This window comes from Mycteria americana, chromosome 2, assembly GCF_035582795.1.
Source record: "Mycteria americana isolate JAX WOST 10 ecotype Jacksonville Zoo and Gardens chromosome 2, USCA_MyAme_1.0, whole genome shotgun sequence".
Taxonomy (NCBI): Eukaryota; Metazoa; Chordata; class Aves; order Ciconiiformes; family Ciconiidae; genus Mycteria; species Mycteria americana.
The window spans coordinates 5,959,138-5,979,027 of record NC_134366.1 but is presented as its reverse complement, the minus strand read 5'-3'; the positions used below and the strand labels follow the sequence as shown (position 1 = coordinate 5,979,027).

General features: G+C 45.6%; 2 protein-coding genes across 2 annotated transcripts in view; one reads left to right on the top strand and one right to left on the bottom strand.

The window, feature by feature from the left end:
* The first annotated feature begins 951 nt into the window (after positions 1-951).
* ACAA1 (acetyl-CoA acyltransferase 1) lies at positions 952-15,960 on the top strand. Its single transcript, XM_075492299.1, has 12 exons — positions 952-1,199; positions 2,205-2,298; positions 2,597-2,654; positions 3,481-3,560; positions 4,016-4,058; positions 6,297-6,395; positions 6,822-6,902; positions 8,775-8,965; positions 9,062-9,241; positions 10,035-10,090; positions 12,131-12,276; positions 13,245-15,960. Exons 1-12 carry the CDS (start codon positions 987-989, stop codon positions 13,318-13,320), a joined length of 1,317 nt encoding a protein of 438 aa, XP_075348414.1. The 5' UTR covers positions 952-986; the 3' UTR covers positions 13,321-15,960.
* DLEC1 (DLEC1 cilia and flagella associated protein) overlaps positions 15,445-19,890 on the bottom strand; it is a 42,043-nt gene continuing 37,597 nt past the window's right edge. The window contains exons 36-38 of the mRNA XM_075492298.1: positions 19,252-19,405; positions 18,542-18,662; positions 15,445-15,580 (exon numbers count right to left, since the gene is read on the bottom strand). Coding sequence (XP_075348413.1) covers positions 15,457-15,580; positions 18,542-18,662; positions 19,252-19,405 — 399 coding nt within the window. The 3' untranslated portion in view covers positions 15,445-15,456. The remainder of the gene's footprint in view (positions 15,581-18,541; positions 18,663-19,251; positions 19,406-19,890) is intronic.

Sequence of the window (19,890 nt, the reverse complement as noted above, 5' to 3'; positions counted from 1 at the left end):
GCTGCTTGTTGTTTTGTTTTGTTTTAATTTTATTTTCTTTTGCCTGTCGCGGGCCCGGTGGCTTTCCCCGCGCGCCGCATCGTCGTGTATCCATCGAGAAATGATTTTCTCGGGGGGGGAGGCTGGAGCGGGACGTCGCCCGTCCCCTGCACACCAGTACAGCTCCTTCCCAGTAGGACCGTTCCCAGTAGGCAGCAGCTGTGCGCAGGCGGGGGCGAGGAGCGGTGCGGCAGCCGGGCCGGGGGGGTGACCCGGCAGGGATGGAGCTGGTGGGTCGTGGGTTTCACTCGAAATAATGAATCTGTGAAGTTCTCAGACCCCACAGCTCTGCCTGTCCCTTTGTCGTGGCGTCCCGCGTTCTTCAAATGCTCCACGGGCGCTGTTTTTTATATTTTAAAAATTTATTTCATTTTCTTTTTATTTATTTATTGTTATTTAAAAATTTCCTTTATTTTTCTTCTTTACTTTTCTTTATTTCTATTTCTTCTTTATTTTTATTTCTTTTTTCTTTATTTTTTCTTTACTTTTTCCATATTCTTATTTTTTTCTTTTTTATTTTTTCGTCTTTTTTATTTCTCTTTTTTCCTTTTTCTTTTCTTTTTTCTTTTGTCTTTTATCCTTTTTCTTTTACCTTTTTTCTTTTCTCTTTTTTCCTTTTTCCTTTTTCTTTTTCCTTTTCCTTTGTTATTTTTTAATTTTTTGTTTATTTTTCTTTTTCAATTTAATTTTTTACTTATTTTAAATTGACTTATTTTAAATTTACTTATTTATTTTAATATATTTATTTTTAATCCGGTTTTTTGCTTTGTTTTGTTGGGGTTTCTTTGGTTTACGTCTTTATTTTAATGTTTTATTGCCCCCCTCCATGCACGGGCCGAAGCCCTGGGTTAAGCCTTCGGGGCGGGGCCATCCCGGGCGGGGGGCGGAGCCATGCAAATGAGGGCCGAGTCCCGCCGCGTCGCGCCCCCGGCGGCGGCGGTGACAAGATGGCGGCGGGGCCGGGCGGCGGAGCGCGGCGGCGGGTGCAGCTGGTGCTGGGGCACCTCGCCGGTTCCCCCCCGGCGACGGGGACCGGGATCCGGGCCGCGCCGTGCGGAAGCCGCGCCGGAGTCTCGCCGCGGGCCGCCAGCCCCGACGATGTGGTGGTGGTGCACGGGCGGAGGACCGCCATCGGCCGCGCCAAGCGCGGCGGCTTCAAGGTAGGGCCGAGGGGAGGAACCTGCCGGCCTGCCCCCCCTCCCGGGGTGCTGCGGGTCCCGGCCCGCCTCCCCCCTCGGGGGCTGGGGCCTCCCGGTCCCCCCAGCGCTGCCCCACCACAGGCGCTGCGCACCCCCACGGGGAGGTGGGGACCCCCGCTTGCCCCCCCCTCCTCACAGACCCAGGGTGCTGCGTCCCCGCCTTCTCACTGTCCCCCACCCACGGCCCAGGAGCGGGGCTCCGCCTTATAACGGGCTAAAAGACAGCATTTTCTGATGGTTTTAATGCCGGGGGGCGCCTGGCCCAGTTGTGGCAGGACAAAAATGTCGGCCCCTGGACTGACGAGTTGCCTGGCTCCCCTTAAAGCCTGGGGTAGGTCTCTACCACGCTGCTTTTACCTGCTGCGGTGAAACAGAGCAACCGCTTAGAAAAGCAGCGTCTCCCTCGCCTGCCCGGCTTGCTCAGATACCGACGGTGCTTGGCATGGACCTGCCACCCTTCTCCTGGAGCAGCCCTTTTCCTTGCTGGATGGCAAGCGCGGAGTCCTGGGGCTCTGACCGAGGCGAGAGCGTGGTGCCGGGATGGCCCCAAAGGATGCGCGTCGCTTGTCATCCTTCAAAATAGGTCTCATCGTGCCAGCAGTGCTTCCCACTAGATGAGGGGTCACCCTTGTTTCTTTCACAAAGTAAACTGAGGGGCTCTACTTGCTAAGTTTTGTCACATTACTCACTGTAGTCGTTTGGTTTTAAAGGCCCTACAAAGCGTGCTCATATAAAACTGAGCTAGGTAAGAAAGCAGCGTGTGTTACGGTGGTTGAAAGGTACCTGCGGTAAAAAACACGCAGAGTAATTCTGCTTTTGTAGGAAAATAACAACCATCATGAGCTGAGGAGTGGAGTAGAGCTGTCTAAGCATTGTGCACTAGCCCTCTGAAGCAGTCTGAGGGTGAACTGATGACAGGGCAGTTTCTGGTGTTTGTTAACTAGTGCTAATCCCCTGTGCTTTTAGGATACTACACCTGATGAACTGCTGTCTGCTGTTATGACGGCTGTCCTTCAAGATGTCAATCTTCGTCCTGAGGTCCTGGGAGACATCTGTGTTGGTGAGTGAGCAACCTCTGTCCGGCCTTGAAACTCCTGGTCTGGATAGCTCTCTCTGGGACAGGCCGCTCCTGGTGTCCCACAGGATACTTGCAAGTATTGTGGGGTTGGAAGGGGTTAGTGCGTAGCATTAGGTTTATGAAATCAGTACGTCCTTCACAGCTGTTCTGTCTAGCGGTGGGGCTCTGGTCTGGGTGCTGGACGGTCCCCAGCCATGGCGATGTTAACATCCCTTCGATGCCTGCAGCAAATAGCGAGGGAAATGCAACCGATTGACTGGAATCGTATCTTTGCATTCAGGAAATGTGCTGCAGCCTGGAGCTGGCGCTTTGATTGCAAGAGTTGCACAGTTTCTAAGGTAAACTCTCAACCAGATCGAGGTTCCTCCTCCCCTTCCAGGCCTTGGCTACAGAGCAGCACTGGGTCAGAGGTTGCGATGAGCCTCGTGCGCTCCTAGGAAATTATGGCAAATCACCTTTTGTCTAGAAATTAGACTTTGATCAAGTGTTTGGAGAACCCTGCTAGTAAAGGGACAGGGAGGCAGAAGTAAGGCCAATTAATCTGTGCCGCCTGTGTTGAGCCTCTGAATGGGAGATCTTCTTTTGTGGGCTCCCAGCTGTACCTGCTGCTTCTCCATAGTGCAAGGCTGCGCTTCTTTCTGCTCCATGTGGGCCTGAAACCCTGGAGTTGTCTCAGGTCTTTCTGTTCATTGCCCATTGTTGGTGGTCGATGGCTCATATTGAGCCGGATCCCAGCTTCCAAATATTTCAGCCAGTGTCTATTGCCAAGTGATGTTTGCTTCTGTAGATCAGTGCACAACCAGTACTTTGGAGAGGTGCAGACACAGCCCACCAGTAATTATGAATATTGCAGAGCTTTCCAGTATTTCTGGCCTCAATCAGAGCTTGGGAACTAGGCATGCGAGAGGGCCCTGCTTACAGAGGTCTGAAGACAGACCTGTGGGGAAACAGCACTCGGAGCCACTTGCAAATCAAGTTTGGAAATTATCTGTGAACTTTGCTTTCTCTTGGTGCAGGACCAAATAGGTCAACACACGTATAAAGGGGTCTGTCTTGAACCTGAGGGTTAACGTTTAATCGAGTGGCTTAATGCTCTCTTCAGAGGTTTGGCTTGTTGTGTGGTTTTCATCCTTGAGTCTTTGCCAACGCCTTCTTATTTCCTAGTGGTATTCCAGAGACAGTGCCATGCTCGAGCGTGAACCGGCAGTGCTCCTCCGGGCTACAGGCCATTATCAATATCGCTGGTAAGTGTTATGGGCACTTGGATCAGAGTCGATGCCTGCCACACCCCAAGTGCTCATTTCTCCTGTCCTTCAATCTCTCTGAGCAGTAAAAATAGTGATAAAGTCTTCTGCTGTTGAGGAATTTTCAGTGTGTTTTTAGTTTTGTGATATCTTTGAGTGGCCGAGTTTACCCCCAGAGAAGTAACTTGGTTTTCTGAGGATAAGTTCTACCATCACTTCCACATCAGGCAGCTTCTAGAAGGGTCCCTCCCGTCGTCTCTGCTCACACATCAGGTCATGGTTAGCCTTCAGCCCCATCAGCTCCTTGACCTGGCTCACATTCTGGCAGGCGGGAGGGCGGCGGGAATGCACCTTCCAGCCGTAGTGGGTGCCTCAGGTGTTCATAAAACCGCAGCTGGAATGGAAGTGCTTTTGCTCCTAATGATAGTAAGAATATTTATGCACTGCTGTTACAGGTGGCATCCGAAATGGATCATATGACATTGGCTTGGCCTGTGGGTAAGAATGTCTTTTTATGGCACTTGCTTAGGCTGCCCGCAAGTAGCACTCAGTCCCTCTGCAATAGCTCTTGTGTGAGGAATTAGAAATCCCATCCAACCAGATCTGTTCCCCGTCCAAGGAAATAGGTGCTCCTCGTTTGAAAAATGGGTGAATAAACTCTAAAATTAGGACTTGGATTTAAGTGGTGGCTGTAGATGCAATTCGTGTATTTCCAGAGGCTGCTGAGTACTTTCACAGAAGATCGGGTCATCTTAAAGGGTCTGAGAGAGGGTGCCTGAAAATCCTTTTAATTCCCCTGGAAGTTTTGGTCTTGGTGACATGTCTGCTGGGGTTGCAGTAAGAGGCTGAGTATCTCTTACAAGCATGCAAAAAGCCTGTTTTATTAGGGTCCTCTGGCTCTGCTGTAGGATACCACTTGTGTGCAGAGCTCTGACAGCCTGAAAGAGCCTGCCATGATGAGCTTTTTAACTAATCTCCAATTAACTGGTGTCTTAGAATACCAGCAGCTATCTTGGGTAAAGAAATTAATGTCCTACCCAGGCTAATAACTGTTCTACAGACTTACAGGAGATGTTCTGTTGCAGTGGACGGGCGTGCTGTTCTTTGCTTCTGTCCTAACATCATAAGAAGTGTTTATTTTTTAGAGGATTATGTAAATGTTAAGTTGGCTTTAGAGAAATACTAGTGACCACATACACATTCACTTCAGAAGAACAAATAACAAAAAAAAGTATTCAGTAATCCTGAGACTAAAATATTGGGTTTCTCTTTTTCTTTACCTTGGTAACTCTAAGTTGTTCTTGAATTATTACTGTACACAGTCATCTGGTAGCTCTTGGGAAAATATTTATATTTACAACTTCTCAACACCTGTACTTGGTTGAGCAAGATCTGATGCTGAGAACACCCTTCTTAGACTGCTCTGAAATAAACAGCTCAGCAAGACAGGCATGTTCCTCTGGTGTCGGCTGAGCACTTGGTGTCACGGGGAACGCTTGTGCTTGAGCAGGTGATGCTTTTCACTCGTTCACTTTAACACATTTGTTTTGAGAAGTTGCTTGGCAGCGTCCACCAAAATGGTACACTTAAAGGTACTGAAAGGCTCAAAGCGTTTGGGAATCCAGCCTTTGCACCTTTGGATATGCAAGCCAGCGCGTTTCATTGTAGGAAGTTTTCATGGAGGACCCTGCAGGGTGGAGGCCAGAAGACATAAAATCCGTACGTTACAAGTGGCATTTTGTGAGCTGGGTTTCTCCCAAGTCATGCTCTCCCCCTGGGTGGACTCATGCACTCTGTAGGTGGAGAGATACTGGATGACCTTCAACGCAAAATGCAGTACCTGTGGTTTGCTCTTAAAGCCTGATTCTGTACCTTCGCTCTGGGAATAGATGCAGCTGAAGTCAAGTAATGCAGTGTCCCATATTAGAGTTAGTTTAAATTCCTGATAACGCTTACTATAAGCTGCTTGGGGAAAAGCCTGAAGCCTTAAAGTTTTTTTGCTTGTCTTGCATTTTCCAGGAATGTTTTCTTTGTTACTTTCTCTTTATTAATGTATTTATGTGGTGCAGAGTAGAATTCAAACCCTCTTCCCATCATAGGCTTCATGGTCTAGACTGACTTTACAAAAGCTCACTAGTCTTAAGCGATGGCTGTGTATTTATGCAGTAAAATTGGCCATCTTCAATCTGTTAACTCATTTGTAGGTGAAAGACTGCAGCCTCTGGGATCCACGTCTTAAATTCTGTGTTGCGAAATACAAATGGCATAACTCTCTGAAGTCTCTTTGTCATGGTTTGCTTAATACTTTTCTTATTATACTGCCAACCAGTTCTTAAGCCGTAAATTGCATTTTTATGGCTGTTGACAATCTCACTGGAAACTCCAGTCCTAGAACCTTAGATTTCTCGTTATGTTTGAGGACAAAAGTGCCAGAATCATTAGCGATTCCTTCCTAGCTGTGGAAACACGAGAAATTAACTGTTGACATTGGTATCCTGTTCTTAGTGAAACAAGGACCAATTTAATCTAGCAATCTGTTTTCATTTCATGGTAATTCTTATATTGATGATTGAAGAGCTTCTGCCTCAGCCAGTTCTTAATTATTAGCTGCGTTTCTATAGGGTGATAGGAAAGCATATTGTCAAGATACTGAGTTTTGATCGGTCTTAATTGAACAATTACCACAAATATAGTATGAAAGCACTGGTAGCAAATTCAAATTTTTCTTGTGTTTAGTGTGGAAACGATGTCCCTCAGAAGTGCAAATAACCCTGGTGATATCAGTTCCAGTATGATGGAAAACAGCAAAGCTCGGGATTGCCTTATTCCTATGGGGTAAGTTTTCCTCTTCCCAAAGTTTAAGGGTTTTCTAGATGGTTTGTCTCCTCAGTGACCGTACTGTTTCAGATCAGTCTGAATGCGGAGAGCTTGGATCTGCATGTGTCAGCGTCCTCCCTGGTTGTGGTAGAAGATGAATTATGTGAAATGGGGGGAAGATCAGCAACTCTGATGAAAGATGGCCTTGTCTTACGTCTTAAGCTCAGTGGCTTAATGAGCAAAATGTTGAGAGTGGATTTGAACCTTGTTTTGGTTCTGGATTTGATTCAGGATCTGCTTCTGCCAAGCGGTTCTAGGTTGAGAAGGCAGCAGTTAGCTTTGAGACGGAAGCCAATGCTTGTACCTTGTGTTGTCTTAGTAGAAGACAACTGCAGCTCCATTAGCCGTGTCGTTGGATTAATTCTGTGATTTTGTTTTCCCCAGAATTACCTCAGAAAACGTGGCAGAGAAGTTTGGAGTTTCCCGAAAGAAGCAAGATGCCTTTGCCTTGGCTTCCCAACAAAAGTAAATGATGATTTTTTTTTTTTTTCCCCCCAACCTTTTAGTTAAGGAATAAATACAGATAGAAAACGCATCGCTACTTCTCAAGAGTGGTTAGGTGCAGCCTTCATGTTGCCTTTGAAAACTTAGTAGTGAGTAGAGAAGCTTGAGATGGTCAGAGCGAAGACTAGTGCATGCCCCGGGTTTGTGTGATAAGGAAACCTGAGCCCAGAGCTGTACTGGGAATTGTGTGACTAATTTTGTGCAGGTATCACTGCGCACGCGAGGCGTGAGTGCCCCTGTGTTTTCAGCATCCAAAGGATGAGGGTTCTGAAATGAATGTATGGTTCAATATTTTCATACTGGCTTTGGCTCAGTATCGTTTGAAACTGAACGTGGCAGTGGCAGCAGAAGGAACCTTTCCTAAGGGAGGAATATTAAAATGTAGCAGTTTCTAGAGAACTGCCAAGCTTATGAGAAGAGTGGCTTGTTTTTGCTGCAGGTGTTTGGCTCCAAGCGAGTCCAATCCTACCTCTAATAACCTTCCTTTTAGGTTAAATCACTGCCAAAGTAAACTGACCCCTGGAATCCATGGGGCTGTACTGGCAGTCCAGTGTCAGGCGATACGTTAAAAGTTGCTGCTGTCAAAGGGTTAAACTAACTTTCAGAGCTGTGTTTAAGCATCGCCCCGGTCCAATTATTTATCTAATACAGGAAGCCACTGCACAGGCCAGTTAACCTTTAAATTCTGGCCCTGCTTCTAGGGAACTTGGCATGCCAGCCTTTCTCACTGACATTGAACTGATAACGCAAAAGGGTATGTGAACGCGATCCTCGCCTCTCACATGAGGAAAGGGGTGATTTTCTGGCCTTGGTCTCAGGATGTCTGCAGAGTTACTGATCTGTCCTTCAGCACCTCACTCTTAACTCTTGCTTACCTGAGAGTATTAAATATTTTCATTTTATTAGTAAAAGCATAAAGTGATGAGGGGGTAAAACAAGCTTTCGGTCTCCAATTCGTATTCCCTGTAAAGGGTGCTCTGCTGCTGGAAGGTAAATCTTCTAAATCAGCTGTACTGTGGAGGCTTTTAAATACCTTGTTGATATGAAAGATTAAAACCGTGTGCCCTGAGCTAATTCTAATTTAGCTAACTGTATTCTGCCTGCTTCCGTCAGTCTGGTCAGCAGCAGGTCAGTCCCTGCTGCTAATGCTGCTGTCTCAAGGACCAGACCCTATCTCACCGCATCTTTACTGCTAAATTAAGTGATACCCTTCTGTGTAGTCACACTGAACTATGCAGCATAAATAGCAGTAATTTTGCATTGAAAGGTTACGTTTAAATGCCAGAAGATTACACCTGAAGTCTGCGGTCTAAAGCTCAACTTGTCTTTAGTAGGACAAGACCAGGAATGAGTGAAACTTTAGCCATTCCTTAACTTGTCAGAAATTATTAGCATTATGTAGAGGCTTAGCCCGCTTGCCCTGTTTAAACTCAAAAATAATAATTTATGTTTGAACGTCAGGATTCATTTATTTTCTTACAGTTGTGATGTGACTGTACCACTGGACAAGCACAACTTCATGCTGTGGGCTGGTGGTGGTCAGTCAGTCACAAAGGTGTTGATGGGAACAGAACAGGGATCTTGCCCAGAAGTGTGCAATCCTGTGACCCAGGCTCGGGGATAATGCCCACAATGTTAGTGGTATATTTCTCGTGATGCAGAGGTAGGAAGTTTGTCTTCCCATGAATGGAAATAAGTATTCACCTGTCATTTTGTCCACTACTCAGCGACGATGTACCTGTGTACCAAGTCACACCTTAGTTCATTCTCTTACTAACTGGTTTCCTTGACGTTAGTTCTCTTATTCTAACCTTTCACACTCTTGTTTAACAGAGCAGCAAAAGCTCAGCAGATAGGACTGTTTAAAGCTGAGATTGTTCCAGTGAAGACCACTGTTCTAGATAATCAAGGCAACCATAAAACAATCACCGTGCACCAAGATGAAGGGATTAGGCCCTCCACGACCCTGGAAGGCTTGGCAAAGCTGAAGCCTGCTTTCAAAGAGGATGGTAGCACTACAGCAGGTCAGCTCTGTTGTTAAATTTGTGTTCCTGTGGTGTACCTGCCTTGTAATCAAAGGTGCTTAGGCAAAAAAGGTGTTAATAGATCTCTTCCAACAGGTAATGCCAGCCAGGTCAGTGATGGAGCAGCTGCTGTTCTCCTGGCAAAACGCTCAAAAGCGGCACAACTGGGACTCCCAGTCCTGGGGGTGCTCAGGTCCTTTGCTGTGGTTGGAGTCCCACCTGATGTTATGGGCATAGGACCAGCCTACGCAATCCCGGTAGCTGTGGAGAAGGCAGGTAAGAACCACTTGTCATTCATACAGTGGCACAAGGCAGATCAGACTCTGTGGACTGAAATTTAACATGCTGTTATTCTAGCATGTGCAGCTATCAGCCATGGGAACAGTGAACTTAAATTCAAAACCTTAAAAGAGATCCCAGCTGGGATTATTGTAATACTGCTCACTTGTACTCGTATAAATTGTCATTCACTCACCTTTGAGAAGCTCAGGATTAAATCCCTGCACACTCTCAACAAACAGTTAACACGTGGCAGGTGATTTAGTGTTCATTTAGTGCTGTTTTCTCTTCCTTAATATGACCAGCGTGTGGGAGTGTGGGTTTTGTTTTTTGTTTTTTTTTTCTTTACAATTTTGGCATCTGACCAGCGGAACAGGCTTTCCTCAGGGTTCTTATCATACTCATCAGGTTAAATTGCTTTTATAGCTGACAATTATTGGTGTGTCCGTCTATCATTGCTATGGTCACATGCTCACCTATAGTTTTATCTTTCAGTCTCGAAATACCCTTCTATCTTTAATCCCTCTGCAAAGAAATCACATTAATCTAAGGAAACTTGGTAAATTCAGTGACACAATACTGTGAACTGTGACGTTTTGCAGTCTTCAGACATTGTTGTACCTAAACGTGTACAAGTGTAGATACCCCACATGGAGCCAAGGTCCCCCTCATTGTCATTAGTGGGGTAGAACTAGAATTCGTAAAGGGAGGCTGTGAGTGAATTATTCTCTTTGATATAGTCATAAGGCAAAAATATCTCCTTTTAAATCCTGGCTTTTCTGAACCATAGGTCTGACTCTGAATGACATTGATATATATGAAATTAATGAAGCCTTTGCAAGCCAGGTGAGTGATCGTCCCGTTTGAGTTGCTACATTGCTTGGTAGCGGAGTATATTTCAGCTTGGACTCCAAATCAAGATTTGAACTTGTTCCACATACTACATCTTCAGCCAAATGTTAATAACATGCGCAGACTGTTTTCCCTTGCCTTCAAATAAAAATAAGCAGGGCATTGCTTACACAGCTTAGTATTTAAAAAAAACCCAAACAAACAAACCAGAAAAATATGTCCACTGAATAAGAATGTAATCTTTGCTTTGAGTCCTCATACCAACTTGCAACATGTGTTTCACAAGGGCTGTGATTTGTTATCGGGTGGTATCGGTGTGAATGTGCTGCGCTCGCTAATTTGGAAGTCCTTAATGAAAGGTAGAAACTTCACTACTGTGTCTTCCGCAAACCTATGACATGTCTGTCAGAAAGCATGTGGGCTCAGTTTGAGCTGAAGCTGATAGGCTTAGCTCACTTTGTGTGCTTTGGATTTGTAATGTAGTTCCACTCCTTTCCACTGGGAAAGATGGTCTGGCTGGAGTCAGGCCACTTAAGTACTAACTGTTTAATACTTTAAGAGCAACTGACACAATGATGTGGAGTTTGTGTAACAACAAACATAGTTTGAGCTAAATTCAGTTTAAGCACAAATCTTGTGAATCCCCTAGAGCTGCTTAGGATGGTTTGCTGTCCCTCTTTATATATGGACGGGATCATAGAATCATTTAGGTTGGAGAAGAACTTTAAGATCATTGAGTCCAACTGTTAACCTAGCAGTGCCAAGCCCACCACTAAACCATGGCCCTAAGCACCTCATCTACACATCTTTTAAATAACTCCAGGGATGGTGACTCAACCACTTCCCTGGGCAGCCTGTTCCAAGGCTTGACAACCCTTTTGCTGAAGAAATTTTTCCTAATATCCAGTCTAAACCTCCCCTGGCACAACTTGAGGCCATTTCCTCTCGTCCTATCGCTTGTTACCTGGGAGAAGAGACCGACCCCCACCTCTCTACAGCCTCCTTTCAGGCAGTTGTAGAGAGCAATAAGGTCTCCCCTCAGCCTCCTTTTCTCCAGGCTAAACAACCCCAGTTCCCTCAGCCGCTCCCCATCAGCCTTGTGCTCCAGACCCTTCCCCAGCTTCGTTGCCCTTCTCTGGACACGCTCCAGCCCCTCAATGTCTCTCTTGGAGTGAGGGGCCCAAAACTGAACACAGCATTCGAGGTGCGGCCTCACCAGTGCCGAGTACAGGGGCACGATCACTGCCCCAGTCCTGCTGGCCACGCTATTTTTGATACAAGCCAGGATGCCATTGGCTTTCTTGGCCGCCTGGGCACACTGCTGGCTCATATTCAGCCAGCTGTCAACCAACACTCCCAGGTCCTTTTCCACCAGGCAGCTTTCCAGCCACTCTTCCCCAAGCCTGTAGCGTTGCATGGGGTTGCTGTGGCCCAAGTGCAGGACCTTGCACTTGGCCTTGTTGAGCCTCATACAGTTGGCCTTGGCCCATGGATCCAGCCTGTCCAGGTCCCTCTGTAGGGCATTCCTACCCTCAAGCAGATCAACACTCCCACACAACTTGGTTCAAACTTACTGAGAGTACACTCGATCTCTTCGTCCAGATCATTGACAAAGACATTAAACAGAACTGGCCCCTACACAGAGCCCTGGGGAACACCGCTTGCGACTGGCTGCCAACTGGATTTACCTCCATTCACCACCACTCTTTGGGCCCAGCCATCCAGCCAGTTCTTTACCCAGCGAAGCGTACGGCTGTCCAAGCCATGAGCAGCCAGTTTCTCCAGGAGAATGCTGTGGGAAATGGTGTCAAAGGCTTTACTAAAGCCTAGGTAGACAACATCCACAGCCTCTCCCTCATCCACTGTGGGCGGGTCACCTTGTCATAGAATGAGATCAGGTTGGTCAAGCAGGACCTGCCTTTCATAAACCCAGTCACCAGTCTTCTCTGCAGTCCTCTTAGCTCTATTGCAGGAGAGCTGAGAACTAACAGAGGCAAGAGCATCTCCATGAAACCATTCCCTCTGTCTTTCTAGGCTGTCTACTGTGTTGAAAAGCTGGGTATTCCCATGGAGAAGGTCAACCCCCTGGGAGGAGCAATAGCACTGGGGCACCCACTGGGCTGTACTGGTGCTCGTCAAGTTGTCACTTTGCTCAATGAATTGAAGCGCAGAGGGAAAAGGTGAGCACTGAGGAACAGCATTAGCCTTAATGCCTTAAATGTGTGTAAGTAACTTGGGCTCAGAAGTAACCATCGGTTTGGGTTAAGCTTTCTCCATCCCTTTGATAGCTTTGAGCGTGAATTCCCAATGGTTCTCCTTAGGTGGGGCTGTCCATGAATGCAGGGTGTCTCCTGGTCTGTGGTGGTGCAGGGCCCTGGAGTAGACGTCTCCGCCATGCAGCGATAGAGCAGCAAGTCAGCGGGCAGAGCTGGTGGGCTGGCAGCTCTACGAGGCTGGGCTGTATCGGCCTTTGTGACAGTTTGGTCCCAGGACTCTTCCTGATGTGTGGAAGAAACCCTGTGGCTGCTGCTGGCTGGCTCTGTCGCTGCTCCCTTTGGGGCTGGCACGTACAGTGTCACTGGCCTGCACCTTAGGATGAGCTGTGCCCCGGCCTAGAGGGGAGGGTAACAGTGATAGTAAGCTGTTAAATGCCAAGCAAGTCGGGCAGTAACAATAAATCACCTCAAGCTGAGGTGGAAGAACTTGCTCTGAAATCAGGCTTTCCACTCTGCTTTTCCACAAATCCTACTGCACGTCATCTGACTATCCAAATTTACCTTGAACTTTTACATAGCAAAGCCCATGTGAAGGGCAGTGGTAGGAGGCAGGAAAGGAAGAGTTTCTTCCTCAACCCGTCTGAATCAAAGCAGTTCTCCTAGCTCAGCCTCACTGCTAGTATGTCTGAGGCAGGTGGCTAAGGAGCTTGCTTCTACTGCACTGCTCCTGTCCAAGAAGCGGGCAGAGAAACGTGTGTCCACGTGCTCTGCAAACACCACCCTGCAAGAACTCCAGGGCATCAGGACCTGCTCCAGAGTTAGAATCTTGGTGACACAGGAGAGCAGCTGGTAGCTCAGGTTCATTGTATTCTTTTTTTCCCCAGATGATCTAAGCCAGATCTGTCTTAATTCCATGTGTTCCTTCGTTTCAGAGCATATGGTGTTGTATCAATGTGCATTGGAACTGGCATGGGCGCTGCAGCAGTGTTTGAGTACCCAGGGAACTGAACTCCAGTGTACTGATGAAACAACGCAACAGCTAATTCTCTGCCTTCTCTCGTAATAGCAAATGATTTGCACTGTGAAATCAAGCAGGTTCAGGGATTCGTTACTAGATCTACAAATTTTAGGCACAAATGGTGAAGTAGAATAAATCGTGCAGATCTACTAAGCAGGTGGGAAAATGCAAAACTGGCAAATGGCATCCTGACTTGAGAATTTAGTTCAGCTGAAGTTCAGCTACAGGCCCTTGTGTGATGATTCTGAATGAATATTTCTCATCTAATTGATCCCTTTATTCTCTGAATATTATCAGAGAGAAGTTGTTCACGGTACAGTATTTTTATATGACAAACTGTCTGAAACGGTCGCTCAGAATGAAAACAACAGTGCACATGGAAAGGCTTTTCCAGGGTTTTCTTAAAAGATTTCACCATCTTGCAAGAAGTCCAGAATAGCTTGTTTTGAAAGCAGTGCAAGGACTTAACATCATTTCCTTTACAACTACGTCTGTCCTATCCCAGTCACAAGTTGGCTGTGTCTTAAATTGTCCCTGTGCTGGAGGATGTGCTTTAGCTTTCTACTTTTAACCAAGCTGCTCTGAAGCCTCCAGCGGGGGCAAGTGGCAGGACTAGAACGTAATTTACACAGGAGCAAACAAACTGTTGAGGTGCCTGAATAGTGAGGTTTTGATGATTTGCTAGAAGCCAGGAATTTGAAAATGGCCATCCCATCTCTTACAACACATTTCTAATTATCAGCCTGTATGATTCTAACTTAGAGGACAAGCTTATGCTTAAGAATATTTACTTACCTAACATAAAACAGATTGCAGCATTACTCTTACCGCAGGCACTACATGAACATCAGCAGAATGTATGTTTCATCTTGTAAAGTTCTCCCTTACCTGTTCTTCCTCTTGTGAGCAGAAAGATCACTGAAACTCAGAGCTAACGGCTTGAAAAAGAAATGTACTCATCATCTTTGACATGTCAGAGAAGTTTAAATTTGTAACATAGACTGAAGTTCTTTGTCCTGGCTCTTGTTTTTGCACTTAATAATACAGTTGGGTTCTTGCAATATATTTGTTTTCTTTTTAGGATGATTGTTAGTTGAAGGTCATGGCTAGTTAGAGCTATTTGATATTCTGACATTCCTGCGCTGTAGCCTGTCTCACTCACTCAGCAATGACGCATGCTGTATTTTAGAGCAAAAAGATGAAATTATTTAGAGGGGGCAGAGAGGCATTAGCATCTTCAAGGGTCCTTCTTGCATACTGAGGTTCCTGCATATACAATGAGTTCTCATTGCTAGTACAAGTCTGTTTTAAACTAGGCAGAAGGCAGCTATCGTGCGTCTTTTGTTCTCCTCCAGTGTGGATTGCAGCCCCCTCCTCCCCGTGCACACTGCCTTTAACAAAAACCTTTTATATGATGGGAGTGGAAAACTTAACAGGCTCAGAAGTGGGAATTTCAGTGACCTTTAGCTAAAGTAATACTAAAAACATTTAAAGAGAAGTGTGAGTAAATGGGAACCATGTGGGGGGAAAGAATTAAAAGGAAGAAGGGTTCCTCCCTCTGTAGCTGAAGGGGATGTTCTCAATACCCAAGCATGATGAAACATGCAGGTTGGTAATTTTCCAAGGAGTCCAGGGAAAGTTGGCTCTTCCCCTTTTCACGTAAGGCACCGAGAAAACAGCCAGGGGAATGCTGGCCTCTTCACTAATTCCTGCTTTTATTATGTGTCAATGTCCATTTTAATGTCAAACAAATAAACAAGGCAAAACAAAAGCTGCTTTTTAAGGTACGAACAGTCTTTAATTGTAATTTGAGGCATATGGCGAGATGCAAAGAGTTTTGGCCTAACCGTTACCATAGCTGCTTTGCAATTTAAAACGGATTATTTTGCAGAGCCTGGTTCTGTGGGTAATGGTAAGCTTATCACAGCAATAAAAGTAATAGCACAGAAGGAGATTATGACTGTTTTCTTTAAAGTACCATGAGCTTTTTTCCTCATAATTTAAAATTTCATTCTGCTAAAATTCCAGTCCATATTAAAACAACTGAAGTAACTTGAAAATAAAGGCTCAACTGATGGCACATCTGCATCCAGCCCATTACCTTGACATGTCCCACACTGTCTTGCTTAAATTAAATCCAGGTCTTCACATTTTCCATCGTATGTTCCTCGTCCCCTGAGCTGTAGTTTGCAAGGTTCCTCTCCCAGCATGCCAGTAATGGTCACGATAGTTTCATATTCAATGTCGCTCCTAAAATGCAGAGCAAAAAGACAGTTCAGTTACAGCTAGATGCAATTTTGTGTTTCAGGATAAGATTAGCTACTTTGCGCAAGAAAAAGGGGAGAATGGTGCTCTGAGACATAAACTGTTCCTAGTCACAAGCACTGGTCTCTAACCTTAGTGTCGAGTCTGTGGGTGGCAATCTCACTTCATAGTGTCGTGTCCCACAGCTACATACAGGATATTTGAAAAGAATGGTCCAGTCTCTACCTCAAGTGAAGACATCAGATTGTTAATGTCATATTTGAAAGAAGAACTTGAGCGTCTTCCTACTTGTGAAATTCTATTTTTGTTAAATAAATAAAATGAAGCTCTGCTGGGGGCTAGTGTTTGGGAGCAAATGCCTGCAGTGCCTTGATGTGAAAACTCGTCCCTGTGACAGACCAAGTTTGAAACTGAAATGTTTCTGTCAGCTCTCCTAAGACAAGGGGCAGTCAACGGAGTCCAGGTTGTAAATGCACATCAAAAAGCTTACAGCAAGTGCAGTTTTGCGCTAAGGGGAAGTCTTACAGCATAATTCACCTAAGGCTAAAGCTACCCAAGACTCCTGAGGCTGTTCATCCGAAGGACTTCTCCGCATCTAAGAGATGGCTGTTGTAAAGGCCTGAGGCAAGAGCCTGTTCTGCCACACAACTTTTATTTTTTCCTTCTCATAAGAAATTCCCCTGCAGGAAAACCACTGATTCAGGGAGGTGAATTATTAAAATCACTTCACACCTTGCATATAATTATTTACTAATGCCATGCTGGTCCCGAGCTGTGCTGTGTTGGGAATTCTACGTCTGGAGCTGAACAGACGAGCTGGCTGCTATACAGCAGCATCTTTGCTTTCTGGTACTTTCAGGCACTTTCAGGCATGCTGATTAGCGTATCTGTTGTCAGACAAAAAGAAGCGCTTCAGGCATATTCACAAGCACGCCGGAAAAATGTAGGCAGTCGGGAGCCTGGGGAGATCCCTGGTCCATCGCGCTGCTCAGAGCAGGGACAGCTGAGAGCAGCTGCCCAAGGCTTTGTCCCACTGAGATCTCGGTAGCTCCAGTGATGGAGATCGCGCAGCGTGTTCCAGGGAGATCCAAGTTACGACAATAACTCGTGTCACCTGTAGTTTGCTTCTTGAAACTTCCCTGTCAGCAGTGTTCAGAGTTCACTGGGATAGACAGAGTTGTCTTAAACTTTCTGCCACCATGTGATAACTTCCAAGAAAACAATTTGTAATGGAAGCCGAATTTTCTTACAGGAGTTGTATCTCTAATTAGAGCAAAGGAATTAAAGGCTTTGTGTCACTACCTCTGCCATTCACAACTAATTCCTAGCCTTGACAAAGATTATGATAAGATATCCATAAACATAATTAGAACAATATTAGATGTTTATAGGACAAAGCAAGCCATTTTCATCTGCTCTCTTCTGTTCTTTGCTGTCATTTGCCTGCAGCTCACATTATTTTTGTTGTGTAGAAAACTTTGGACTAGAGGCAACAAAAGTACATTGATTTTTTTTTTCTTTCTCATCAGACATCACCATAACTGTTATGCTAAACATCATTGCACAAGGCTAAGCAAGGGTAAACCACATCGTATCACTGCATTAGAACAAGGCTTTGCTCTATTTGCTTCATCAGGAGGTACTCCGAACGCATGTAGGGAAGTAAAGGACTTCAAAAAGTTACTTTTAGAGAGAAGCCACATAAACAATAAGGAAGGAGCCCCGAGACTGACTGCAAAAGACATTGCGCTTTCCTGCTGGGACAACGGACAATGCTGACAAACAGATGCTTTACTGGAATTCTGAGATACTCCAGACACGTTTCTCCCTCTGTCCTAATACAGTGCTGCATGCATAAAGGACTCAACTGTTGTATCAGCCTCTGCACTGAATTACAGGCCTGAGATTTGCCCCTGTTGAAGACATTACCCTAATGAAAAGGATTTTATCCAGTGGTACATAGCGTGTTGTGCCAACTGTTGGAACAGCATGATTTCGAGTGGGTGAATCTGACGTCTGAAATTCTGGGTGCCAATTCCAAAAGAAATCACAGAATCATAGAATCATATAGGTTGGAAAAGACCTTTAAGATCATCGAGTCCAACCATAAACCTAACACTACCAAGACCACCACTACACCATGTCCCTAAGCACCTCATCCAAACGTCCTTTAAATACCTCCAGGGATGGCGACTCAACCACTTCCCTGGGCAGCCTGTTCCAATGCTTGACAACCCTTTCAGTGAAGAAAAATTTCCTAATATCCAGTCTAAACCTCCCCTGGCGCAACTTGAGGCCATTTCCTCTTGTCCTATCACTTGTTACCTGGGAGAAGAGACTGACCCCACCTCGCTACAACCTCCTTTCAGGCAGTTGTAGAGAGCGATAGGGTCTCCCCTCAGCCTCCTTTTCTCCAGGCTAAACAACCCCAGTTCCCTCAGCCGCTCCCCATCAGCCTTGTGCTCCAGACCCTTCCCCAGCTTCGTTGCCCTTCTCTGGACACGCTCCAGCCCCTCAATGTCTCTCTTGTAGTGAGGGGCCCAAAACTGAACACAGTATTCGAGGTACGGCCTCACCAGTGCCGAGTACAGGGGCACGATCACTGCCCCAGTCCTGCTGGCCACGCTATTTTTGATACAAGCCAGGATGCCATTGGCTTTCTTGGCCACCTGGGCACACGGCTGGCTCATATTCAGCCAGCTGTCAACCAACACTCCCAGGTCCTTCTCTGCTGGGCAGCTTTCCATATATGGGAGCAGTATAGGGAACGCGTATATGGAAAAAGTACCAGCTGGAAGCCCAGGATTGGGGAGTGTTAGAAGCCAAGTGAGCAGCCTGATAACACAAGAACAGAGCAGAATTGCTCTCTGCTTTCAGCGACTACTCACACCGTAAGTCTGGGATTGACAGGGAATAACAGCAATATTTCAGTCCGGTGAACTGTACCTTGCAGTAAAGCTGATCTGCAAAATCTCTTTGGTAGGTGGGTCCCCTTCACGTGCCTCCAAAATGCCCTTAGTAGGGGAGACAGAAAATACTTCTAGGTCGTTATGCCTCTCCTGTTCATCTGCAGTGAATATCAAGCAAAGCAATACAAGACCCTTTGTATGAGTTTGTACAGCACGTACAGCACTCAAACCAATGCGCCTAATAAATCATGTCTTGCACTGTCAGAGGCTTTCTATGCATGTGGCCAGTTTCTGTTTTCATCCTCTAATCAAGGGGAGTGATCAGTGGCCTCCACATCAAACTAACAAGGCCCTGATCTTCTTTCCTTTGAAGCCTGTCTGTTGTTAACATCATTAGGCACAAGCTCAAACCGAACTCATGAGGAGCTGCTGCTTCTTGTTGCCTCTTAGGATTGTATTATAAATGAGCAAAGCATGTCGACTAATTGTAAGGGTTGTGATTCAATCTTTTGGTTAAATCTGGAGTAACTGCTGAAATCAGTAGAGATTCACTGATGTCAAAAAAAAAAAAAAAGAAAAAAAAAGAAAAGAAGCCATGTAAGTGAGAACAGAAGCAGACCTGATATGTTTGCAGCCAACATCATCATATATTGGCTATATATTGAGCGAGTGCATGCAGTCTTACTAAATGAAAACACTGACTAGTGAAACTATATAAAAGGAAATCCAATTGCGAAACCAGAATACCCAGCAAAGCAGTCCAGTAACTTCTACAGCCACTCCTGTTACACAGGAAGACATGTTCAGTCTTGGTCTGTGCAACAAAGCAGGTCTTGAAATCAACCGTGTCACAAGAGAGCTCCAGAACTGGAACGGTGAGGTATGCAGTCACTGGGACCAGCTGCAAAACAGAGGAAAGGGAAAGGAGAAAAACACCCACCTTATTTTTGTAGAGCTTTAATAATATCTGCTACAGCTGGATCATTCTTAACCTCAAGCACCGAATCAAGCGTAGTTCTGTGTTCTTTTGTAATAGAGTCAATTCCCCATTCTGCAGCTTAGAGTGAATTAAGTTGTTGCTTGTTTTACTGTTTTGGGATAGGTTTTCAAACCAGACACTGTGGTCTTAATGAAGTAACACGGAGTGAACATTCTCATTTGTTACTAGGGTTTTCTGTGGAGATGCAGACATTACAGCATCTCGTCATCCCTTAGGACTGTATATGGCCCACTGTGAGTCATTCAATTTGTGCGGATTGCCCAAGATTATTATTAAATTGACTGTATCTCAGATATGGTGCTCGGATCTTACACAGATCAGTCCTCAGAAATACCTGGTATGAAAAAAAACCCAAACGCCTGCAGTGTACTGGAACTGGTGAAGAC